This window comes from Schistosoma haematobium, chromosome 1 (assembly GCF_000699445.3).
Source record: "Schistosoma haematobium chromosome 1, whole genome shotgun sequence".
NCBI lineage: Eukaryota > Metazoa > Platyhelminthes > Trematoda > Strigeidida > Schistosomatidae > Schistosoma > Schistosoma haematobium.
The window spans coordinates 78,312,089-78,335,385 of record NC_067196.1 but is presented as its reverse complement, the minus strand read 5'-3'; the positions used below and the strand labels follow the sequence as shown (position 1 = coordinate 78,335,385).

The following is a 23,297-nucleotide window of genomic DNA, read 5'->3' as shown; positions in this document are numbered from 1 at the left end:
TTGTAAACTTTACTGGACTGGTAAGGTATTACACAACTTTCTTTAAACATTTTCAACAAGTCAACTATTTTCAGAATTATTTTTAATAAACTCTACCAGTATACCAAGTAATTTGTAATTTGGAAATAGCCAATCCATTGACATGTTTATCTATTTTATCTAGATACTTATAATAAGATACTATGGAATTAATGATCTATGATAAATTATGATGAAGGGTAATTACATATATTCACCTTTCAATTGCTAAATGATGATTCTAGTATGATCATTTATTATCCTCAACACAGTAACCGCTGTGCCAACAATTTATGATAAATTCTTTTTAAAAAAAACGACAAACATTGAAGGATTATTGTTAATCATACATTTATACTTAATCATGAAGCTTTTTTCCAATGACTTACAAATGTTAACACATCAAGACCACTTACATTCATACCATTATTGTCAGAATAACGAAGTCCAAAATAGGATATATATGGAAGAACATCAAGACGTTCACAAACAACTTCAAGTAAACATCTTCCAAATGCTTTATTCTAAAAGTGAAATAAAAAATATTTAAAAAAAAGATTTACTTTTTCGATATATATCTATGATCATGTTATAAAAAGATTTTATTAGCATATAATTGAGTGATCCGTACAAACAGGATTACTAAGCTCTATTGGAATTATAGTTAAGTTATTCAAGTTACTTTCAAACTACTTAATATTTCAAATATAATTTTGTAATACTACTTGTTTGTTATTTCACAGAAATAGTCTTCAAATCATCATTGTAGAACCAATAATTTAGAAGATCTCTTGAGTTAGCATATGACTCAAGTTGGTCAGTAGCTCAGACTGAACAACCTTTAACAGTATATATATATATATATATATATATATATATATATATAAAGCAACTATGTTTTCCAGAAACTCCACCTGGAGTCCCACCGGGGGCTACTGCCGGTCCCAAGCCCGGATAAAGGAGGAGGGTTGGTCATGGGGTTAGCGACCCCATACCGTAGAAAACTAACCCGCTAAAAAAACGTTAACTATTATGTTTTCCAGACAGTAGTTATAATAAATCATAAAAATAATATTTCATATGATAGTCTATTGAGTTAATTCGTATACGGTTCTATCTAGATAAGATGGGGTATCTATTTTTCTATACATAATTACGAAGGAGAAAGACACTCTAATATCTAATCAAAAACATTAAATCAAAGATTTAAATAATGCATAAAACAACTAATCAATAACTGGTATTCATTATGTACTTCATATTTAAACAATTTGGTTTATTATTATTACAATTCTTAAAACCAAATCTAAACTAAGTCAAGTCTTGTTTTGTGTGGGTTGATTTTTTTTATTTATTTATGAATTGACTACTTACTTACATTAACACATGACTATGAAAATGACTTACATATTGAGACATTAAATGAAAAAAAAAAAACACCTACACAATTTCATTTACATATTTTATGAATGAGTGTCTTTAAATCTACAAATTACATTGTACATATCGAAGTTCATTTGAAGTTTACAGTTTGTTCTTTGTTTAAAGGTAACAACAGTACTATCTTAGTCACTAATAGTTAATAATTATGATTAATATATTTACAAAACGACTTAGACTATAACAACCCTTGAATAGATCTAAAGGAACAAATAGATATTACTTTGTTTGTTTGTTTGTTATTTCAAAGTTAATAAGTTGATTAACAAGAAATAAATGTTGTTTTCTCTCTTTTTCTTTCTCTTTTATATGACCACAATCCTAAAAAAACTTATACCAGACAATACTATCATAAATCATTGTCATTCTGTATTATCCAAATGAAGAATAATCTTATATCTAAAAACGAAAAAAAATTACTAAACCAAATCATATCAAGTTAAATAATTAGTATGTAACATTGGAATTAAATATTTAATCTTCACACAATCCAGTTTGTTCTATCAGACTATTTCTATGTTAAGCCAAGAATGAAACTTAAATTACCAAATTCAGATCGATAATACTACTTTTTTTTTAAAAATTCAGTTTAATAAATACTTCATCTTGATTAGAAACTTACACGATTCTAATATGCTAAAACTTTATCAATAATTTATCTTATAGTTATATGAATAACAGTATTATGAATTTAGATGGTGGTTGGAGGTAGTCGACAGGAAACCCTGGACCCAGGTTTCGCGCTACTTGGCACTCGTCGGCAAGGTGTACCTGTAGTCTTGAGGGAACACCAGCCTAGGCTGGTGGCCACATTGCAACATGGTCGATAGCATTCGATCTGCACTAATAAGGACTAGACACGCATGACATTGATAGCCACCCAATGATCAATCAATTGTATTATGAATTCTCATACACATTTATGAAATAATATCATAGCTAAAATAGTTTCCATATGCTTTACAAAAGAGGTATTTTACCAATTTTCTTTCTGAGAAATTATTTGATTTCTGGTCTTAGGTTTTGCATAGTTCAGCTTTTTAGGATATATGTCACAATCTTCTGAAAAAAGGATCTACTACTCAACAAAATGTAAAATAAAAGAACAACGAAAAAGTGGTTGGTTAGCTTACAATAATGAAATATTATTAGCGCACTAGTGTGATTATCGATGTGGTTGCCTATTTTTCCAACTAACTGTTTGATGATCACAACGATGATCTATTAAATAAGTTAGAAGATGATGTAATATGTCTGGGTTGACCTTATGTTGCTTTGAAATTGATACGCTTCATTATATAGTCCGATCACCACAGAAGATATCAAACAAACCTGCTACACAGCATTAAAGCATAATTTCTAATACCAGTAATATTTTCTTGGTTTTAAAATTTACTAATCGGTGAAACTTAAATACATTATTAGCTAAAAATCTATGTGGTATGGATGTTTCAATTTGCTCGCATATAAGCTCTAATGGTAACCTTATGAAAAATTCAGAAGGGAACTATATTATTCTAATAAAAATGAGCCTTTGTACTATTTTTGAAAACAAGAGCGATTCCAGAAATTACTTCAAATTACTGTACATAATTAATTCATGATATGACACAACAATGTGCTTATTGTTTAGTAAGATGCATAGTAGTATCGACATCCGTTTAAGGATTATTCAAGTTTAGTAGTGTGAAAAAGTCACACCGATCTTGTAATTATGAATTTATTCTCTATTTATAAAACACCATTTAGTAGCGCTTCTATTAGGTAAGTGCAATGATATTTGGATAACATGAGTATAGTAGTAAGTTATATATGATGTATTTATTACTGCAGTTTTTCAGAACAATGTAGAATATGAATCAATGATATGTTAGTTTAAGTTATTACAGAGTAAAGGGTCGGTGTTTGTACTCTAATACATAATAACTAAAACGTATTAGTTTAGATTTTTAACTATAATTTTTCGATAAATCTAGGATTCTAGACGTTAAACCACCTACTCCTTATAGCTTATAACTCATTTTAGTACTGATTGAAAATCATCACAAGCATTACAGTTTAGTTGTTATAAACTCATACAAGTTATAGCTTCTTTATTTCTTGTAGATAAACTATTCATCATCTAATTTGTTTATTCGTACTGGATGATAAACTGAATGAAACAGTGAGTAAATTCTATTTTCATCAATTTGATTCTATAGGCGTATAATAGGACAAATAATAAAATTTATTCCGTGGTTACCAACTACAAACTGTTGTATATAAGTCAACATAACATTAATTCTTAAAACTAATCCTGTATTAAGATAAAGATGTATCTTAATACATTATTTGTTCCATGATTAGGAAGTTTAAATCGCATACCAGACGTTCTAGAAAATTCCTCTAAAGTCAATGAAAGATAACAAAACTCTAATCTCTCCACTCCTTTTAAATATATATATATAAAGAACAAATTTATCAAAACTTTGATGCCATTAAAATGTATTAAATTATTCGTATTCATCACATGTTGTTGAGTTAAAATATATAATTAAGAAAACAGAAATATTGAATTGTTGCTATGTCAAGTATCGACTTTAATTCAGATAGAGATAATACATCATTTTAAAAATTGATTTAGTGTTCTTTTATAAAATCAATTAAATTATAAAAATTTTGTTTTAATATTGATAAGTATATTTTGTATGGAATATTATTGATTAGTCGTATTGTTTGTTTTTTCAACTGTGTACTCTTTTGTCAAATTGACTCATACCTCCATGAATTTGTGTACATACTTCAGTATTGAAATATTGAAAGAAGACTTTGTTGATTATATACATTAAACTATTAGTATTAGTAACTTTTAATGCTGTTACTATTATATTATACTGATAAATTCTATCAATCAGATTGATGAATAGTTAAGAGAAGTGTGTGACCTGATCAATTATTCATCAAAATACCCAACAGAATATCAAATAATAAATAGGAATAGTAAAACTGGATTAGTATGTATTATTTATCAAATCATAATAAAACTTTCACTAATATGTTTACACCCTCTTAAAAGATACCAACTATGTTACCTCGAAAAATGTGCAAACCGTTTGTTTGAAATCAATCTTTTTTATGACGAACTCGGAAATGAGCAAGACATAATACAAAGAATTATTCACGAAAACATACTATATTGATATTTAAATTTTTTAATGCGACAGATAGAAGAGGTTGGGGAAAAATAGTTAGAATTAAAAAAACATTGGAAGAGTTCACTTAATGTGGAATAAACGAACATAAAGTGAAAAATGCTCAGCATCTTGAGAAACGGAATTTGAAGAAGTATATTTCTAAACTATGGGTAAATTAGTCAGGAACTTTGAGCTTCTGTGCTCTTCTCAGTTAATAATTCCATAAACTGGTACCAGATCTTGGAATCCCACTTTATACCATAGTCCTATACTCGCTAAATAGTCACAAGGTAAAATGTCAGTGAGAAATTCCCTAAGCTTTTTGTAGTACGAGATAAGTTTTATATTCTTTCCGAAGGATAGCGTAATTATTCTAATGTCAGGAACAGAGACAAGCATATTATGACTTCAAACAGTAATCACATTATTGAAGTTTTGACTCCTTGTAAATTGGACCACACTAATGAATAAAAAGACAGCTGGTATCTTCTGGTAGCTATATAGAGAATTCGTTAATCAAAATTTACACAAGGATTATTCCAGTATTTTACTGAATTTAGTAGGAGATAGTTAAAAATCAGCTCTCAGTTTTATCAACAAATGGGTGTGTTAAATTTCCTTGACAATGAGTAGATTTCACTAAACTTTTAAAGAGCAAAACTGATATTATAAGGCTTGAAGCAGGCACGTAAATCTGGGATTGCTATTAAAAACGGTTAAACAATGTAAAACTGTTTGTACGTAACAACGCTGTTCTCTCTTTGATGAATGTCACCAGGCTTAGTGCCCAAATAACTGTCTCTAGGTGAATGACTTCAGTTATTTCTACAATTTATTACTGATCAGTGATTGTTATTTAAACTATGGATACAGATTTAATGGACTTGTGAATTATCATCTAGACAAAGTTATATCAGAATAAACCTTATCTCTCCCACTAAAGCTGGAATCTAGCTTTAAGCATCATGGCTTAACCCATGTCTTGTTTGTTGGGAATTACTTATCACTAAACTTTAAAGATCTTCATGAATGAGTCACACGAATTCATTGATTAAGTAGTATAGGTTCACCTTCTACCTGTACAAACGCTCAGACATAATTTTTGACCGTTTAGTTTCATCATTTTGATTGATATGTAACAATTATTAACAGGTTTAAAGGGCTATTCAGAAGGTTGAGTATTATTTAGTAAAGCAAAAATTGGGTCAAAAACATCACTCGATAATGGCAATAAGCATATAACAAGTGCTAAGAAAAATAAGTTGACAAAAGTTGCACAAAGTGCTATTATTAAAGAACAAACTGACATGAGAGGAATAGATAGTTTAATAACTGCGGGAATATCTTGGAAAATGAGAATCCTGTGGCCAGAGCAAAACGATTTCATTACTCTTCCGTTAGCAATACGTATGCGAAACAATCCCAAGATATATTCTAAGCCATGGAGTTTTATCTACTTATTTTGGGAGTGAAAAGCAGATCCAACATAACAATTGTGATTAGTAACTCAGGAAAACAGAGCATATGAGGACCAAGAAGTGAAAAACGCTAGTTTTGCTTTTGAATCTATCACTTGATAAGTTCTTTGGTTCAAACAATTTTATCTCATAACATTAGTACTATCAAACATCATTGTCACTGTACTAACGCTGCTAAACTATTAAACCGGACAAAACCAGTGAAAGACTGGTAGGTTGTTATTTGGTTTATTGAATCCACATTGAGGACATAGTTGACTCAGATTACCAACTTAGTTCAATTAGGTTGATCGTTAAAGTGTTTGAAAATATTGTTCATTGCTCGATCTTGCGTCATGTATCGGGAAACTATTCTTCTCTCAAAGAATGACAGAACATTATGACTAACTAAGGTGCAGATAGGGGTTCAAAAAACCTCAAACATAAACAAAAAAAATCACAGTAAAACGTATCATAAGATACTTTATACAAGTATATGAACCTTTTAGACAGAGCTAGTATTAAATAAAGAACTGAACTTTATTTTTAGAACAGTAGATAAGACTGAAGATGCCACAGGTATTTGTAGTGTGACAACACTTTAACCAGTAATACCTTCTATAATGAATTGAGCCTACCCAGTGAAATCAGAAGTCAGAAGCGAGGAGTTTTGAAGATATATTTGATAGGTTATCAATATATCGGATAGTGACTGTTCCAAACTGGCTAGTGGTTGCAAGAAAAGTTGAGCACGGCGTTCCCACTCGTGATCTGGTGTGGATGCATGACCGAGCGCCTTCAGCTATGTGAGTCCATCAAAACTAATGTGGTCAGCATCCAAACCTAAAGTGCTTATTCTTTTGAGCAAATAAAAGTAAGAAGAGTTATAACCAACTCTAGTTAGTTGCCCCCCTGTAAACAAAGTATGGCCCTGAAAAAATCTGTACAATTTCATGTTATCACATTTAACATCGGCACAGTGATATAAAGTCGAAAAATACATGGGTAAAAAAGTCGATTTTACGGTAACAATGACTGTGGTGGACCAAATCTGCGAAACAGTCTTCGAAAATAATCAACAGATTGTACTGTTCCATTTTTTTATATACTTTCAGTTTTATTCCTGATTGAGGGTAGCTTTATAGTCTGTCGTTTCGTACTCTTGAAGACTAATTTGACATCAGATTGCATCTGATTCTTTAGGTAGAACCAAACCAACCATGTGAATATTTTCATTACTTGCAAGTTGAATACTGACTCTTTCAAAGAATTTTCACTGTTTCAGTGCCTGATAATAGCTTGTCCCGTAAAAATGTTCGGACGAAATTCAACCATTGCTAAAACTAGCCATAGTTTTCTAGATTTTCATTTTCCTCAAATAGAGATAATTTATTTATAAGACTTGAAAAACAGTGGAACAATTTCTATCTTATTGTGATCCATTCTACAATAACGTACATTTAAAACATAGACTTTAAAATGAACCTTTCTCTAACACAAATTGAAGGTGAATTCTTTCTTATTTTACTCAAAAAGTATTTTATCGAAACAATGCTTCGAAAGTTAAGTATCTATCAATATTACTGTGAACATTTGTGGCTTCAAAACCGCAATTCGTTACCATGATTCTAATGAGTTTATATTTTGAAAAAACTTAATCCGTAACTACTCGCTAAAATGATAGCATTTATAAATCATAGTCTAATAAATCGCTTACTGATACTGAAACGGACATGCAACGATCATCCAACAAGTGTACGCTACAGGGCATGTCAGCGATGGACGTATTGCTTCCAAATAATCTTCCTTTGCTTGGACTCAATAAACTTAAGATAACTGATTTTCTGCCCACATTATTCTTGTCATTTTCTGATTCATGAGATTGAGGGGACTTCCAAGATAGTGACATTTCAAGTCTGAAACGTAGAATGGTTATGTTCGGCCTTTGATTATTTTGTGACCAGTCTGTGCGTTTGTTTTGTCAGAGAAACGTATAAAACACAGTATATGAGAGATTCTTATAGAAGAAGAGGTGGAAGGCAAGTCGTTAAATCAATTAACAATTAAATTGAACTTACATTTGACAATGCAGACTAGCGATAACAAAGAAAAATTACAATCAAATATGTGACTAATATTCATGCGACCTTGAAAATTATCCATTATAACAATCCCTGTGGTTCATGACACAGATTTGGGTCTTCCATCATGTTTTGGATAGATATAACAGTCTCACATGGAATGCGCAGCTTTTAATACTGTATTTTGTGCATTATATGTGTTTTAGCAGTTCATATGATGCGTTTTAGTCAGTTAGTGACCCACGACGTATATACATTCAGTCTAAGTTGCCAGACCCCATTAGCACAAAGCGATGATGTTTTCAATTCATATATCATAGTAATGAAAGGAATAACAGTGCTAGTGGTAGTAAGAAAGATTAGACATCAAAGATACGACTCTAAAAGAAGATATAAACTAGCGAAATAAGAACAGAAACGTTAAAAGAAATTTAGGGTCTAAGGATTTAAAAGAAAACAAAGAATGGGTAGACCTCCTCCATTTGAAATGATTTTTGGCCGTGTCGTTCGAAGCCTCTAACCTCCGTAGGTCTAGAATGTTGTGCGAAGAAAAAATTGTTAAGGAATCCATAGAATGTCCTAAATGCTACTATTCCTATATAAACCAAAGGACAAAAAGAAGAGGAAATATTCCTGCACTATGGGGAGACAGTACTGCTGCGTCATTAGTGAAGGACGACTTTGGTAAGGCTCAAGTGCTCCCAAACTACTTTAGTAATGTATATACCATAGAAGAGTCATTCCCATCAGCGCATACAAATCCCCCCACACATCCACTGGATAGCGTGACCATTAAAGAACTCGATGTCTTTGGTCTACTAAATAAGCTTGACATAGGTAAATCCACGGGGCCCGATGAATTACATCCTAGGCTACTGAAGGAATTATCTAACTTCGTTGCGAACCCTTTAAGTATATGTTTTAACCTATCCGTAACGCAGGGTCGTTTACCAAAAGACTGGAAAAACGCCATAGTAAGTCCTGTTTTCATAATAGGTACGAAACATTGTAGCGGTAAATAAATCCCCAAAATAAATAGCACTGTAAGTTTTCGACATTGGATGCTGACCATATGTTTTAGTGGACTCATCTAGCTGAAGGCGCTCGGTCAGGCATCCGCACCAGATCACGTGTGGTAACGCCGTGCTCAACATCAACCGCAATCGCTAGCCAGATTAGATCAGAGAATTCCGATATATTGGTCATCGCCAAATATACTCTTCCGATCTCCTCGACTCTGTCTTTTGATTTCTCTGGGTGGGAACGAAATACATTAGGTGTTACTGGTAGAAGCGTTGTCAAACACTGAATACCTGTGACATCATCAACATAAGCCTGAAAATCACCGATCCGTTAGCCTAACCAATGTGGTTGTTTAAATCTTAGAAAACATTATTGAGAAGGAGCTGTTTAAGTTTCTCAATGAAAACCGGATCCATTCGGAGAAGCAGCACGGTTTCAGAATAGGTTATTCTTGTCTCACTAACTTATTAGTGGCTCGTGATGGCTGGTGCGCTATTAAGGACCAAAAGTTACCTGTAGACGTAGCCTACATTGATTTCGGATAAGTTTTGACAAAGTTCTGCACAACCGGCTGTTATATAAGCTAAGAAATGTCGGAATTGGAGGCAATCTATTGATGTGGATAAAAGACTTCCTAGTTAGGCGCCAACAAAGATTGGGGGTGAACTCAAAGTTATCTAGCTGGGGAACTGTGCTTAGTGGAGTGCCCCTGGGTACAGTCTTGGGGCCAGTGCTATTCCTCTTGTATGTAAATGACCTTCGTTGTCTCCTATCATCATCGGTCTTGCTATATGCTGACGATGTCAAAATATGGAGAACGATACGATGTAAGGATGATGGCTTCGAACCGCAAAATGACCCGAAGAAATTATCTAGGTGGTCTTGAACCTGACAGTCGCCGATAAATACTTCCAAGTGTGTTGTGATGCATATCGGTCATCAAGGTACACATACATACACGATGAATAACACTGAGCTACCTGTCGTCCAGACATAAAATGACTTAGGAGTCATCGTTAGCTAAGACTTAAAGACTACTGTATACTGGCGTGCAATAGCCGCCAAAGGTTTAAGAACCTCATGGTCAATACGTAGGGCCTTTACTCATTCGGACGCTAAAACGTTCATGACTTTGTATACAGTGATCGTCCGTCTTAAACTTGAGTGCTGCATACGAGCGGCTAGCCCCTGCTTAAAAAAAGACAGTGAGCTTCTGGAAAAGGTTCAGAGAACCTGAACAGTAACTACTATCGTTATCAAAGCCCATACGTCCAAAACACATGTTTCTCTTCTTGCTTGTATCCAGTGATATGTGAGATACAGACACTGTAAAGCATTCGCAGGATTGTAGTGGCATTGGTCCCCAACCACGATACCTGAAACTGAACATACGATAACTGAGAAGATTCACATTCATAATTTAACACTTGGGGAAGCGCAGATATGGCGAACGCAGGAAGAATTAATCAGCATGACACGGCTCGGCCATACAGGCGTGCAACTGATTCCTTTTCCGTCAGAAGTTCCAAACATCATATCGCCAAGTGTAATGATAAGACAAGTCAGTACAGACGATGATATGAATTCCACGTTATGTATCATAGATTAAGTAGTCGCATGATGGTAAGTCTACAATTTTGGGATTAGGTCTATCGTTCTAGTAGCAAAGGTAATTGCACCTAATACCGGGCAAAACCATAAACATTTACGCTTTCAGATATATTAATTATCAAACTACAACACACCATAAGTAAAACCGAAACACAAGTGGTAGGGGGCGGAGCAGAAGGTGAACAAATACTAATAATAGTTAAGGAACAGTTAGACGAGTAAAAATAACTTATAAGTCAAGCAGAATCCAACATCATAGGAATATAATATTACAGTAATCCAATACTCTAAAAATTATGCCATGTAAATACAAACTGTACTCCTCCCTAATGTAACCCCAAGTGTTGCGCTTCTGATATTCCGCAGCTCCAACAGAACTCTCTCACAGCTCTATACACACTAGTCTGACCACAGTACCCCATGTTAGTTGTTGATGTGGTTGATGATTCTGACAGTCCCTGTTGAGAACTCCATGCAATCTGAAAGTTTCAAAAGACAGTTCCATATGCTGTCCATCATTTTCTAAACAGTATTGCTGAATATCTGTCTTACCCTGGTCATGTAAACAGCAATGCCCAAAAACGTCAATTCCCCTCAGTGCAATCTATGAGCTGCTAACTTCAGTGGAAAATTTATTAACGATGCCTATATACCAGCACTTCCCCATTGACGTTTTTCTTAGCAAACAGTGATCCCACTGTTTTCACTTCAGGTCCAAAGCTCATGAGATATCACTTGAATCTGTTGCCTCTAATCCAAGTGTGTGTCAACCATCTATTTTCACCCACCTAACCAAACTTGTTGGGTAATATGGTCCAGTCCTCTGAAGTATCGAGTAAGTTTAAGACCATATCCGAAGATAAAACAATCGAATACCAAGTACATTACAGAGTCACTCTACAAGGATTGCTGAAAGAATACATAGACTACTAAAGCGTAGGAAAAATCTGTGATGCCTGATCTTTACTTCTGACCATGAAACATGCAAGCCAAACTACTATGAGATTAGGGGACCATCCGACTGAAAAATTATTTCTTATTCTATCTTTTTGTTCCCTTAGTAGGTAAATGGTGCATATTTGAGCATCTTTTAACGTGTCTTCACTTCAGATAGTCAGTTCCAAAATAAATTTTGGTATTTATGTAACCCCAATGTGTTTTTGCGTAAATTTATGAAACTTTTTAACCGTAATTAGTCCAATTTGTTCTTATAATCAATACTTACAACAAACAAATAATCTATCAGTCAAGGTTACCCCTATCAAAATGATTTGCATATCACCATCTATTATCAATAAATAGAGACACAATTGTAGATAGGACATACAAAGACCTTGTCAAAAGCTAACAAAGAGTAAGGTGTGCTTCATCCATTTCGCAGTGACCTCAACAGCAGTTTCTAATTTGTTTCTGTTTTTCTTACAAACTGCTCGACAAGGACTAAGTCTATAATTTAAAATTATGTTTGGAAATAAATTTTGGGGTTGAAAGTTGTTATCTAAGAACTAACATCCAACCTCACTTCTTCAACACCGATATGAACATCAAAATCTCTGACGATTAATAACCTACAGCCAGCTCAAAAGAATTCATTATCAATGCAATAGCAATATCTTTTTCATAAACTTACAATGCTGGTAATTACACTACGTTTTCTACTGGGGAGAATCCAAACTGGTGAATATAATAAGTTTCTACCCGGATCGTGTAACAAAATAGTCGGAGCATGAGGTTATCATTTAAACACACGAAGCTTCAACGTTTAATACGGGATGACCAAAAACACAATACTAATGCAAATTAAGGACGTAAGTAAATATTTGGGTTGTAATGTCTTGGGGCAACTCTTAAACGCCCAGCCTTTGTTGATACGAATATTTTACTTTTGTACTAAATCATTCATTCATACAATCTGTCTACTAATTGACTGGATCTGATCAAAATCTTAAGATCATCACGTAGTATAATCAGACTTTACTGAGTAAATCTAGTGACCAAGAGAGTAATACTTTCTGAACGAGCATCGATGCAAGATTCTCAACGACTAAAGTTTAAATTTGTCTATAAGTTCGATGTATCTAACCAATGACTTTATTTTGTATCTTGCTATTCGTTCTTGGTTTCAGGTTATTATTAGTGTCATTCGTGAGATCTAAAAGGTTGGTGTTATCATACAGAACCAAGTTACTTGAACTGTATAGCATCTAGAAGGTAAAAATAGATTACAGATATTCATACTGCGGCTTAACTGCACATACAACTAGTACACTTATATTGGTAGTAGGTGTTATTTGGGATTTACTAGACTTCTTATAGTGACTATCATGAATATCTGGCGGAAACTGTAAAAAGATTTAAAGGCTTTTCTCCTGTAATTATATTTTTCGCGTTGATGTTGTATGGTTAGTTAGGCTAACCCACTTTTGTTCCGTGCTCTACTTAGATTATGACTGATCGGTTAAAGAATGCATGTCTCATGTTACTAAGTGATGTCCATCTACACAGAAATCTCAAGACCGACCATTACTTAAGAATACTGATTTTCACCCTAGCTGATGTTACACACAACCTATGTGAATAAAGTAGTTACAAAGATTTATTGCCTATTAGGTTTCATACTACGTCGTAAGTGATTATACATTGCCTTATGCTTACTTACTTACTTGCCTACGCCTGTTGCTCCCAATGTAGCATAGCCCGCCTACCAGCATTCTCCAATCAACTCTCTCCCCGGCCTTCTTTTCTAGTTCCATCCAATTCTTGTTCATTTTTCTCATGTCCATCTCCATTTCCCGGCGTAATGTGTTCTCTGGTCTTCCTCTCCTCCTCCTTTGGCCTTGAGGATTTCATGTGAGGGCTTGTCTTGTGACGCAGTTCGGTGCTTTCCTCGACGTGTGTCCTATCCACTTCCATTGCTTCTCCCTGATTTCTTCCTCCGCTGGGATCTGGTTTGTTGTCTCCCATAGTAGGTTGTTGCTGACAGTGTCTGACCATAGGATCCGACGTATTTTACGTAGACAACTGTCAATAAACTCTTGTATTTTCTAGATGATGGGTTTCGAAGTTCCACAGGTTTCCGTCTCATACAGTAGAACTGTCTTTACATTTGTATTGAAAATCTTGTTGATAGTTGCTTTGAGTTGGAGATGTTCTTCAGTTGTAAATATGTTGCTCTTGCTTTACCAATCCGCGCCTTCACATCTACGTCAGATCCACTGTGTTCATCAATGATGCTGCCCAAATATGTAAATGTTTTTACATCTTCAAACTCTTCTCCGTCAATTGTGATTGGATCAAGAGAAAGAGAGTAAGCAACCTTGCCTGAAACCGGTCTTTACTTCGAACGAGTCTGTCAATTGTCCTTCATGCACAATTTTGCGGTTTAATCCATCATAGGAATTCTGTATGATGTTAACTATCTTCTGAGGCAGGCTGTAGTGTCGAAGAAGCTTTCATAGTGTTATCCTGACCACGCTATCAAATGCCTTTCCGTAGTCAATGAAGTTGATGTAGAGTGATGAATTCCATTCAACTGATTGTTCCACAATGATCCGTAGTGTTGCAATTTGGTCTGTACACGATCTATCCTTACGGACCATTGAGATACCTACCATGAAATTAATATCTGTAGGGCAGGAAGCTCTGACTCTGAAGTATCCGTACAAAAATATCAGTTTATCCCAAAAGCGATAAAAATAGGGGAAAATAGACCAAGAATCATAAGACAATTTAATAGAAACCTAAATTGAGTCACCTCAGTTATCTCGAAATTACGCAGCCAAGAGACAAAGGACTTGGCTGTAACCTTCTTTCTACCACTTCTTGCGAAAAAGTTAAATAGATAAAACTAAGACGTTCAAACATCCGGAACCGAAGGCTACAAATCCTAAATTTTCTTCTGATTCAGGTCAAACTAAGTGTGATAATTAGGAGTATATGAATTATAGTACAAACTAGGAATCCCAGAAATAACGCAGTTTAATCAAGAAGTACTAGATAAGCACGAATGAATGTACTGTATTTGGAATTCGAAGTCAAGCATTCAACAGATACAAAGGAATCATTAGTTCATTTAAACACCACACTAAGGCTGTTTAACAAGAAGTGATAATTCCTTCATCAAGATTCACGCAGTTTGTCAGTATTTAGCTATCCTTTCACTCATGTTCACCTTCTGCACAACATCACAGCAGATTACGTTGACAAGCCCATCAACTCAGATAAATATTATGTAATTAATGCTAAAATTATATGGGTTTCTCTTATATCTTGTTAGTTACAGATATATTCGACGATAAGCATAACCTGAACGAACTTTAAGTGTTATATGACGGTAGTTATGACACTGCATGCGTCGGGGTCATAAATAACGTGTTCTCTGACCTCCTAACCTATGAAATACTGTCCAACAGTATAGAGATGGGCGATTGACTGCTGGATGCTCCATTTTCATGGACTTAGTTAACCCTGAACTTGAGGATATTCAGTAAAAGATTCAACGTCCAGTAACTAGACCCCAACACAGAAACAACTCAACTTGATGCATGACTCATCGAGGGCTCTGTGATATTTCACTGGCCCTACAAACTGACTCCTTACCTTCCCTCTATATCGTATATGAATGTATTGATAGCCGTGTTAGACATATTCAGATGTCCAGATACATTTTTATTATAGAGGTGATTTTGATTAAGCCATTTCCTTTTTAGTTTAGAAGGGAAAAGCTCTGTAGTTTGAATTTTCCATTTTTATGAACGGTTTGAGTATGCAAGTGAAGCATGTGTCCCCCAAAGGACAACAAAAGACTATTGTTTTGTGATATTTACGACAGTATTTGAACACAAATACAATAATTAAAGTTAGAAAGTATACAAAATACGTAAATACGACTTGCTTAAGCTATCTTGCTAGCAATTTAAAACAGAGAACTTGTATAATCAAGTATATTATATATCAAGTAAATAAATTATTAAAGAACAAAAAGTTAGTTACTTGTCAATTAGAAAATATGATCTTGAAAACAAAGGACAGGATTCTGTCCACGATTGTATAAATAAATAAATCAACTCAAGATGAATAAACCAAAGCTAAAATAACGAAAAATCAAACACTAAGAAAAATACGTCTGAAGAACTGAATTTTTCGACGAAATGATAATCTAATTGAAATCAGAAATAAGTATCATATACATTAATAATGAAACTAAGGGAGGTAACTTTAAACGTAATGTGAAATAATAGTTTATTGTCAATATGTAATATACATAAGGGATGCTTTCGTATACACAAAGGGGCTTACATCATTTGGTTTTATGGAATATTTATCAAATTTTACATTTCAATGGTGGAGTGCATTTTAACCTAATACATTTCATAATAACAACATAAATTTATGTGATACAAATTAAAATATATTTGTCAAGTGTATTATAAACAAGAATTCAATTGAATAATCATTTTCTCTTCTGGATCCAAACTATATCAGTCTTATAAAACATAATTAACTAACATTTTTCTACTAAATAATTATTAGTTAAGGTCAAGTGTATATTCAGACTTCTTGAAATAAATACCTAAATCAATAAGATAATTAATGGATTTATAAATATTGATGTGGCGCAATAATTTCTGTCGGTTATGTTCATTATTTGCACAACACTTATAATTTTTAAATGCCTAAAGGAAAATAAATAAGGAAGTAGAGATCATATGAAAAATAAACAATGATTGATGTTTCAAGAAAGCAAATTGATCAATTAATGATGATGAACTACTTTTGATTTAAGATGAAATATTATTACTATTATCAGTTAATAGATCATTTGATATTATAAAAATATTTAGATTATAAACAATCTAGTTTGTCATTATAGAATGCTGTGGAGATTGTTGTGTTTGAGTTTTCATACCACGAACTGATTTTCATAGGTAATCAGTAGACACTAGGAAGCACTAGATAGATGCTTCATCCTAATATAGAACTCTGCAGTATGTTACATATCCGGCTTTATGATCGACTGAGCCCAGAAACTTCAATTTCAAAGGCAAGCGCCAAACCTTTAGGTCATTGAGTTTTCGTCCAGCATCATCATATTGGAATCATTAAACCTGTGTTTCAATGTAACAGTTAAGAAGTTATATTTGTTGTATGTGACTCAGTAGCTTTTGGATAAACATTTTTCGCGTTCGCGCGCGAGATTGAAGGCCCTGGGTTTGAATCTCGCGGGGTGCGGGATCATCGATTCGCACTGCTGAGGAGTCCCACAATAGGACGAAACGGCCGTCCAGTGCTTCCAGGTTTTCAATGGTGGTCTAACATCAATCAGTTCATGATCTCAACCAAAAAAAAATTTCCCACAACTCAGAAATAATTTCCTTCATATAACTTTATAATGTAAAGAATCAATCATGGTCTTAACAGAAAAAGTGATACAAATGGAGTAGGACCTAACATGTATGCGGTGCACTTCCTATCCTCATAGTGAAAGAAAGCTAACAAATGGGAAGACTAAAAGGGTGAAAAAATAATACCAGCGGTAATGAAAAACATGAGAAATATGGGTCAAAAGTGACAAAATCCTAAAATGAAAGGTACTAAGCAATAAAAGTACCCAAACTCTTAAGGAAGGTAAAGAACGTTTGTATTTGAATACTGTTAGTGACTGCAAGCCTTGTCATTTAAGGTCTCTAAACACAGACTATGATAAAATTGCAAGCTCCAACCGCAAACTATGCAACTCATAACACAACTCAGAGCAAAAATTAGTAAAATCATGAGCTAATGCCACGAGATGATCCCTTAGTTTTATAACTTCTAACCTACTAGTGTTTACTAGCATATCATATTGATACAAGTAGTTGTCAGGTATTCGTCAAATATGTCTCAGTCATCCAATTAGATGAAAGTCCTGAGTCTCATTAACTAGTTAACCACTTCTACTTGACATTATAATTACAACCTTGCCTGGTGACTTTGCCATGCATAATTGTTAGTTTGAAGGTACATATAATCAAATTTCAGAAACCTAAGCTTAAATTTATGGTAATAAAATTTCAATGTATAAGCTCAGCGGTTTAAAGATTAAGAACTTACCTCAAAGTTTGAAGATCTTGAGTTCGATTCACGTTGGGATTGTGGATGACAACTACTCTACTGATACAGAAAAGCTGCCCAGCTCTTCCTGATTTTCATCGACTATCTAAAGAAGGAGTGTTAGTGATACAAATTTTAAAATTCGGTTACATCCGCAAATCCCTATACTAATAAGTTAAGTAACCCTGAAACCGCATTTATCCATCACTAATTTAATCACCAAAGATTCTTTAATCCACCGGAGCTACAAATCTTCTCCACCATTCTTCAATTCGTTTATCAAGCACCGAATATGCAATGAATCGATTGCTTTTTTTGTAATGATAAAATGATTTGACCATAAATGAGATCATCGTTGTACTTAGTAGGTTCATGAGAAATTCATCTGAGTTTCTGTAACTAGATTAATGGTTGATCAAATCCACGATAATAATATCTACTTCTTAATTTAATTTCTTGTACATACTTTAGTATTCTGATTAAAAATCAAATCACGTTTCAATTCTTTCAGATGTTATAGTCTAATTTACTAAACTATTAAATTTAGCTATTAAGCTAGAACAATACATCACCTACTAATAATACTAGCAACTATTTGAACACTATTCATACTGATCCTTAGCCTTAATCAGTTTACAACTATATGATTTCATAGTTATAAACATTTTCATGCTTGAATAAGTCAAGATGGCAAGACTGAAATCTGTTTCACAGATTTTCTTTTCTTCTCATTAATTAATTAACTGGGAGAATTTCATATCACCATAATAATTTTTGAAAAAAATGCCAATATTTGACTTTTTTTGGAAGAAAATGCATAATAACACACTTCTGACATAGTTACAATTCATAATGAAGAAATGTCATATAATTTAATGAATCTTTTTTTTGTTTGAACATAAAAGTCATTATTCTTCATTTTTGTTTACAGTTTCCTCTTTCTTTAGATCATTCCTTATTCCTTCTCTTCTTTCCATTCCCTAAAGTTTAATTCATTCTTCTTTAAATTAATGTTTGTTTTACTTAGTAATTGTTCATATTAATGGTTGTTAGACAAACATCTGGTTGATTAGTTGATTGGTAAGTTTTGTTTGAATTATTCATTTTTATTATTAAATATTTAATGAATATTTCAAATGATTATGGTATAATAGACAGATATGTAAATAGATTGGAAAAAAAAAGGAATATTTGTTTACAAGAATATACAACATACATGTTTACAAAATATGGATTTTACAATCATTTCGAGAGAATAAATGAAAGAAAAAGAAACAAGGAAAGAGATTAGAAAATTACTAAGGAATTTCTATCAACACCTGTAAATGATAGATACAAATAAAAATAGGAAAATAATACTAACTGTTTTATGTATTGTAATAAAATCGTAAATTAACAAATAATTTGTCAGTCAATATATAAAGATAAATGTGATATTAGTAATGATGGATAGTGACTAGCGGTGGAATCTAGGACGCATGTTTCGTCCTATTTGAGACTCGTCAACTGGATGTACTTGCATTTCAGAGTTGATGTTCACACTGGGACTCGGACTCACTATCGTCCGCTTCAAATGCCATCACGTTATCCACTTAGCTACTGAATCCTGATGACCACTTGGAATTTAAATTCACTCGGTATTGTTTATTTGAATCTTCCCATTGATGTTTAGGACTGCAATTGATCAATCTCTTATTGGCATATGTGTATACTGTGCATATTGCCTTGATATGGCCTTGATTCAGGATTCAGTATCTAAGTGGACAGCACAATGGCGCTTGAAGCGAACGACACTGAGTTCGAGTCCCAGAGTGAATATCAAGTCTGAAATGCAGGTACATCCAGCTGACGAGTCTCAAATAGGACGAGACGCGCGTCCTGGGTTCTACTGCTAGCCACTATTCATCTTTGCTAATAAAGCTTGTGATCTAAGGCAACGCTGAGGCAGTCCGCACAGAATGCACATATGTCAATATGAGACTGGCCAACTGCAGTCCTAAATAACAATAGGAAGATACAAGTAAACAACATCAAGTGAATATAAATGTGATATGTTTATTAAAGTCATCAAAATCTTTCCGATCATGAAATAGATCAATAGGTTGAAGTTTGGAGAACAATCGGGTCACTGATAAATCTATAAATTTCTGGTTTGATAAAGAATAATTTTGAAAATTACCATCTGAAATTGATGATTGATAAAGTGAACTTATACTTTTTTTACTTATCATTAAAATATTTTAGATGGAAGAGGATTTTAATCTGGAATTTTAAATCTTCTCTTTTTCTTTATCAAACCCATATAGAATAGACAGTAGAAAATATTTCTAGTGCTAGGTCCCATTAGCTAAGAAATGAATTCCTGATAATCTCTTGCACTCACGTTGTCACAAAACATTTTTATTTAACTTAATTAAGGATGAATCATCTGCAAATCACCACTTCTGAAAAATGAGTGTTCATAATATTCTACTGAACAGAGTAAGAAATATAAACATTCTTCAAACACCAAGTATTTAGTCTGAAAGAATCATTGTTTACAAACCTTCAAGTTCTTGATGATACAAGCATAAACCCTTAAAAAATTCATTCTAACGAAGTTCGATGCCGTAGATCATCGTATAATTTATCATTGTAGCCGAGTTTTCATGCTACCAAAAGGAGTCAATTCAATATGCATACACCAGTATAAATATGTCTATGATTTAACGTACTCAAGTTTTTTGTTCAGTTCCTTCATCAAATCATAGAACATCTACTGACATGATTTGGCAAAGTATCAAACAGATTAATCTCGTCCTTTGTTTTACAATATGTGGTATATTAATGACATTCAAACTATAGGTATTCATATCATTTACAAGGTCTTATCATACGGTCCTGGAGTTTTACACCTAAAAATAATTAGCACTGAAAAAGTACCACTCATTCGCAATACTGAATCATAAACATCTATAGAAAAAGACTCAGGTAGATTCTTTTGCTAACCGTAACTTGAACCTCATCCTTTTTTCCTGTCTTTCAATTCTTACTCAAATGATTTCGATTATCGTATCAATGATTTTCCTTAATTATGTTCCGTTTTATCTTTTAAATTACATGCCCTTTATTTTAATAGTTTGGTTCGATTATACTCATACCTACCTTGTTTGATTTAATAAATAATATGTTTCACGAACCTATATTAAACTTACATAATCTGTGTTTTAATCATAAACTATCTTAATGATAAGGGAAGATGGATAGTGGCTAGTAGTAGAATCCAGGACGCCCGTCTCGTCCTATTTGAGACTCGTCAGCTGGATTTACCTGCATCTCAGAGTTGATACTCACACTGGAACTCGAATTCAGTATCGGCAGCTTCAAATGCCAACACGTTATCCACTTAGCTACTGAGTCCTGATAGTCACCTGCTTGTGCAATGGGGTGAAGTTTTTAATTAACTTGTTGTTTACTTGTATCTTTCCATTGCTATTTAGGGCTGAAATTAATCAGTCACTTATTGGCATATGTGCATCCTTAATGATAAAACGAAAAACATACGACATGCTTGTAGACTGATATTCTAATATTTGTGCATGATTGTACAAATTAGAAAATAATCTCACTGAGAAGAATTAATTTCTATTAATCATTTTTTAATTACTTTTAGTAAACACTCAGTTTCTTATCTGAAAATATCCATAGGTTTAATAATTAGTGTTTAAAACAAAGGTAGAGATTAAATAAGTAAAGAGTGAAACATTCTATACATTTTATTCTAAAAGTTTAACGCAAGGAACTGTGCGGAAAAGCTCTATACTTGACTTTATTCAATCGGTAATGAATCTTCTGAATAATACTCAGTTCAAAGAATAAATGAGATACTATCTAAAGAATACCTGTGATGTCCAATGAATATAGGCTATTGAAAGACTTTTTTTCATGTTCTTCATAAATTATACTGAATAATGTGATTTAATGTACTAAAGTGTATGAACAAGATCCAGGCATATTGTTGATCTATAGTATCACGCTACTAAATAATATGTTTTACACATAAGTCAAAGAAAACATTTAATTTTGCTTATTCATGTGATGCATGAATATAAGAAGCACTCAGGTAGCATAATTATCGCAGCGATTCAAAACTTAGTCTCAATTAGTTTATGTGCAAATGGATTGTCGTAACGAAATGATGGAATTGTGCATAAAACGACCTGTAGCTCACTCATCTAGGTTGATTATCAATATTTTGAATCTAATTAATAAATCGCTCTATGAACAAACCAGAACGAACTAGCAAATGTTTATGTTATATCCTAGCGAAGATTAAATTACGAGTAAATACTGAGACCTATTAACGGACTAATATTATTTATATATTCTTATGTGTGGTATAATTATTCAGTAACTAGGTTGTGTAAATTTATATTTATCTTGTTATCAGCTTCATTTTGACTTATAAATCATTATTATACGATTTACTGTTCTTAAATTATACTCAGTTTATTAATTACTGTCTCCCACGTTCACAGCCACTTTTTGGCTTTATTGTATATGAATGTTATTTCCTATTTTGTGGTGTGATGCGGTCTGTTTTGTTGTTATATAAACCCAGTACGTCTGAAATAAATGATTCGCATAATAGAAGCTGTTATTGGTGTTATGGACTCAACTCGACAGCCCAGGCGAGCAAGGGACTAATAAGACGCTAAGCTGCTCATACCGGTCGAACGTCATTGGTTTAGTGCGGTAAAAAAGTGAATAAGTCGTATTTTGATTGGCGAATAAATTACTTGATAACTAGCCGGACGTAAAGTCATAGCAGTTTATACGGAACCAAATAGCAGAGTCCAATGCCTAATGAAAGATATTTTACAGATGTTAAGTTAATAATAGCAATCAACGAAAATCCCAGGAACAGTAGGTTAACTGATTAAAGTTTCTATCAGTTATCAATGATTTTTAATTAAAACTTCTCACTTGAACTTCAGTCATCACTGATATTAAGAAAATTTAATTAAATCCGAAAATTCTTAATTCATTTACGTAAAAATATGACTGAATTCAGTTAATCATATTAGCGACTTAGTAATTCATAACTTCTTATTTATCTATTTATTTATTTGAACACATAAATATTCGTACAAAGTTGCACCGAATACATATGTGCCACACAAGTCTTACTTACTATTCGGGTGCCCAAAATGAAGCAGATAATATCTAATTATCTTCAAGTCATATTCTTATTCATGTGTTTTTCCAGTTACATTTTGAAATTTACTCAATGCAAATGAAATACATTTTTCAGTATAGGGATTGTGGAGATTATTAATTCCTTTGATTGAGATCATGAACCGATTGATGTTAGACCACCACCTATGGAAACCTGGAAGCACTGGACGGCCATTTCGTCCTAT

At 33.2% G+C, this 23,297-nt stretch overlaps 1 protein-coding gene across 1 annotated transcript in view; it reads right to left on the bottom strand.

The window, feature by feature from the left end:
- Positions 1–8,300, bottom strand: part of MS3_00002188 (uncharacterized protein) — a 57,974-nt gene extending 49,674 nt beyond the window's left edge. Inside the window, exons 1-3 of the mRNA XM_051209756.1 lie at positions 8,167–8,300; positions 7,806–8,105; positions 435–542 (exon numbers count right to left, since the gene is read on the bottom strand). Coding sequence (XP_051075215.1) covers positions 435–542; positions 7,806–7,997 — 300 coding nt within the window. The 5' untranslated portion in view covers positions 7,998–8,105; positions 8,167–8,300. The remainder of the gene's footprint in view (positions 1–434; positions 543–7,805; positions 8,106–8,166) is intronic.
- Positions 8,301–23,297: the final 14,997 nt, after the last annotated feature.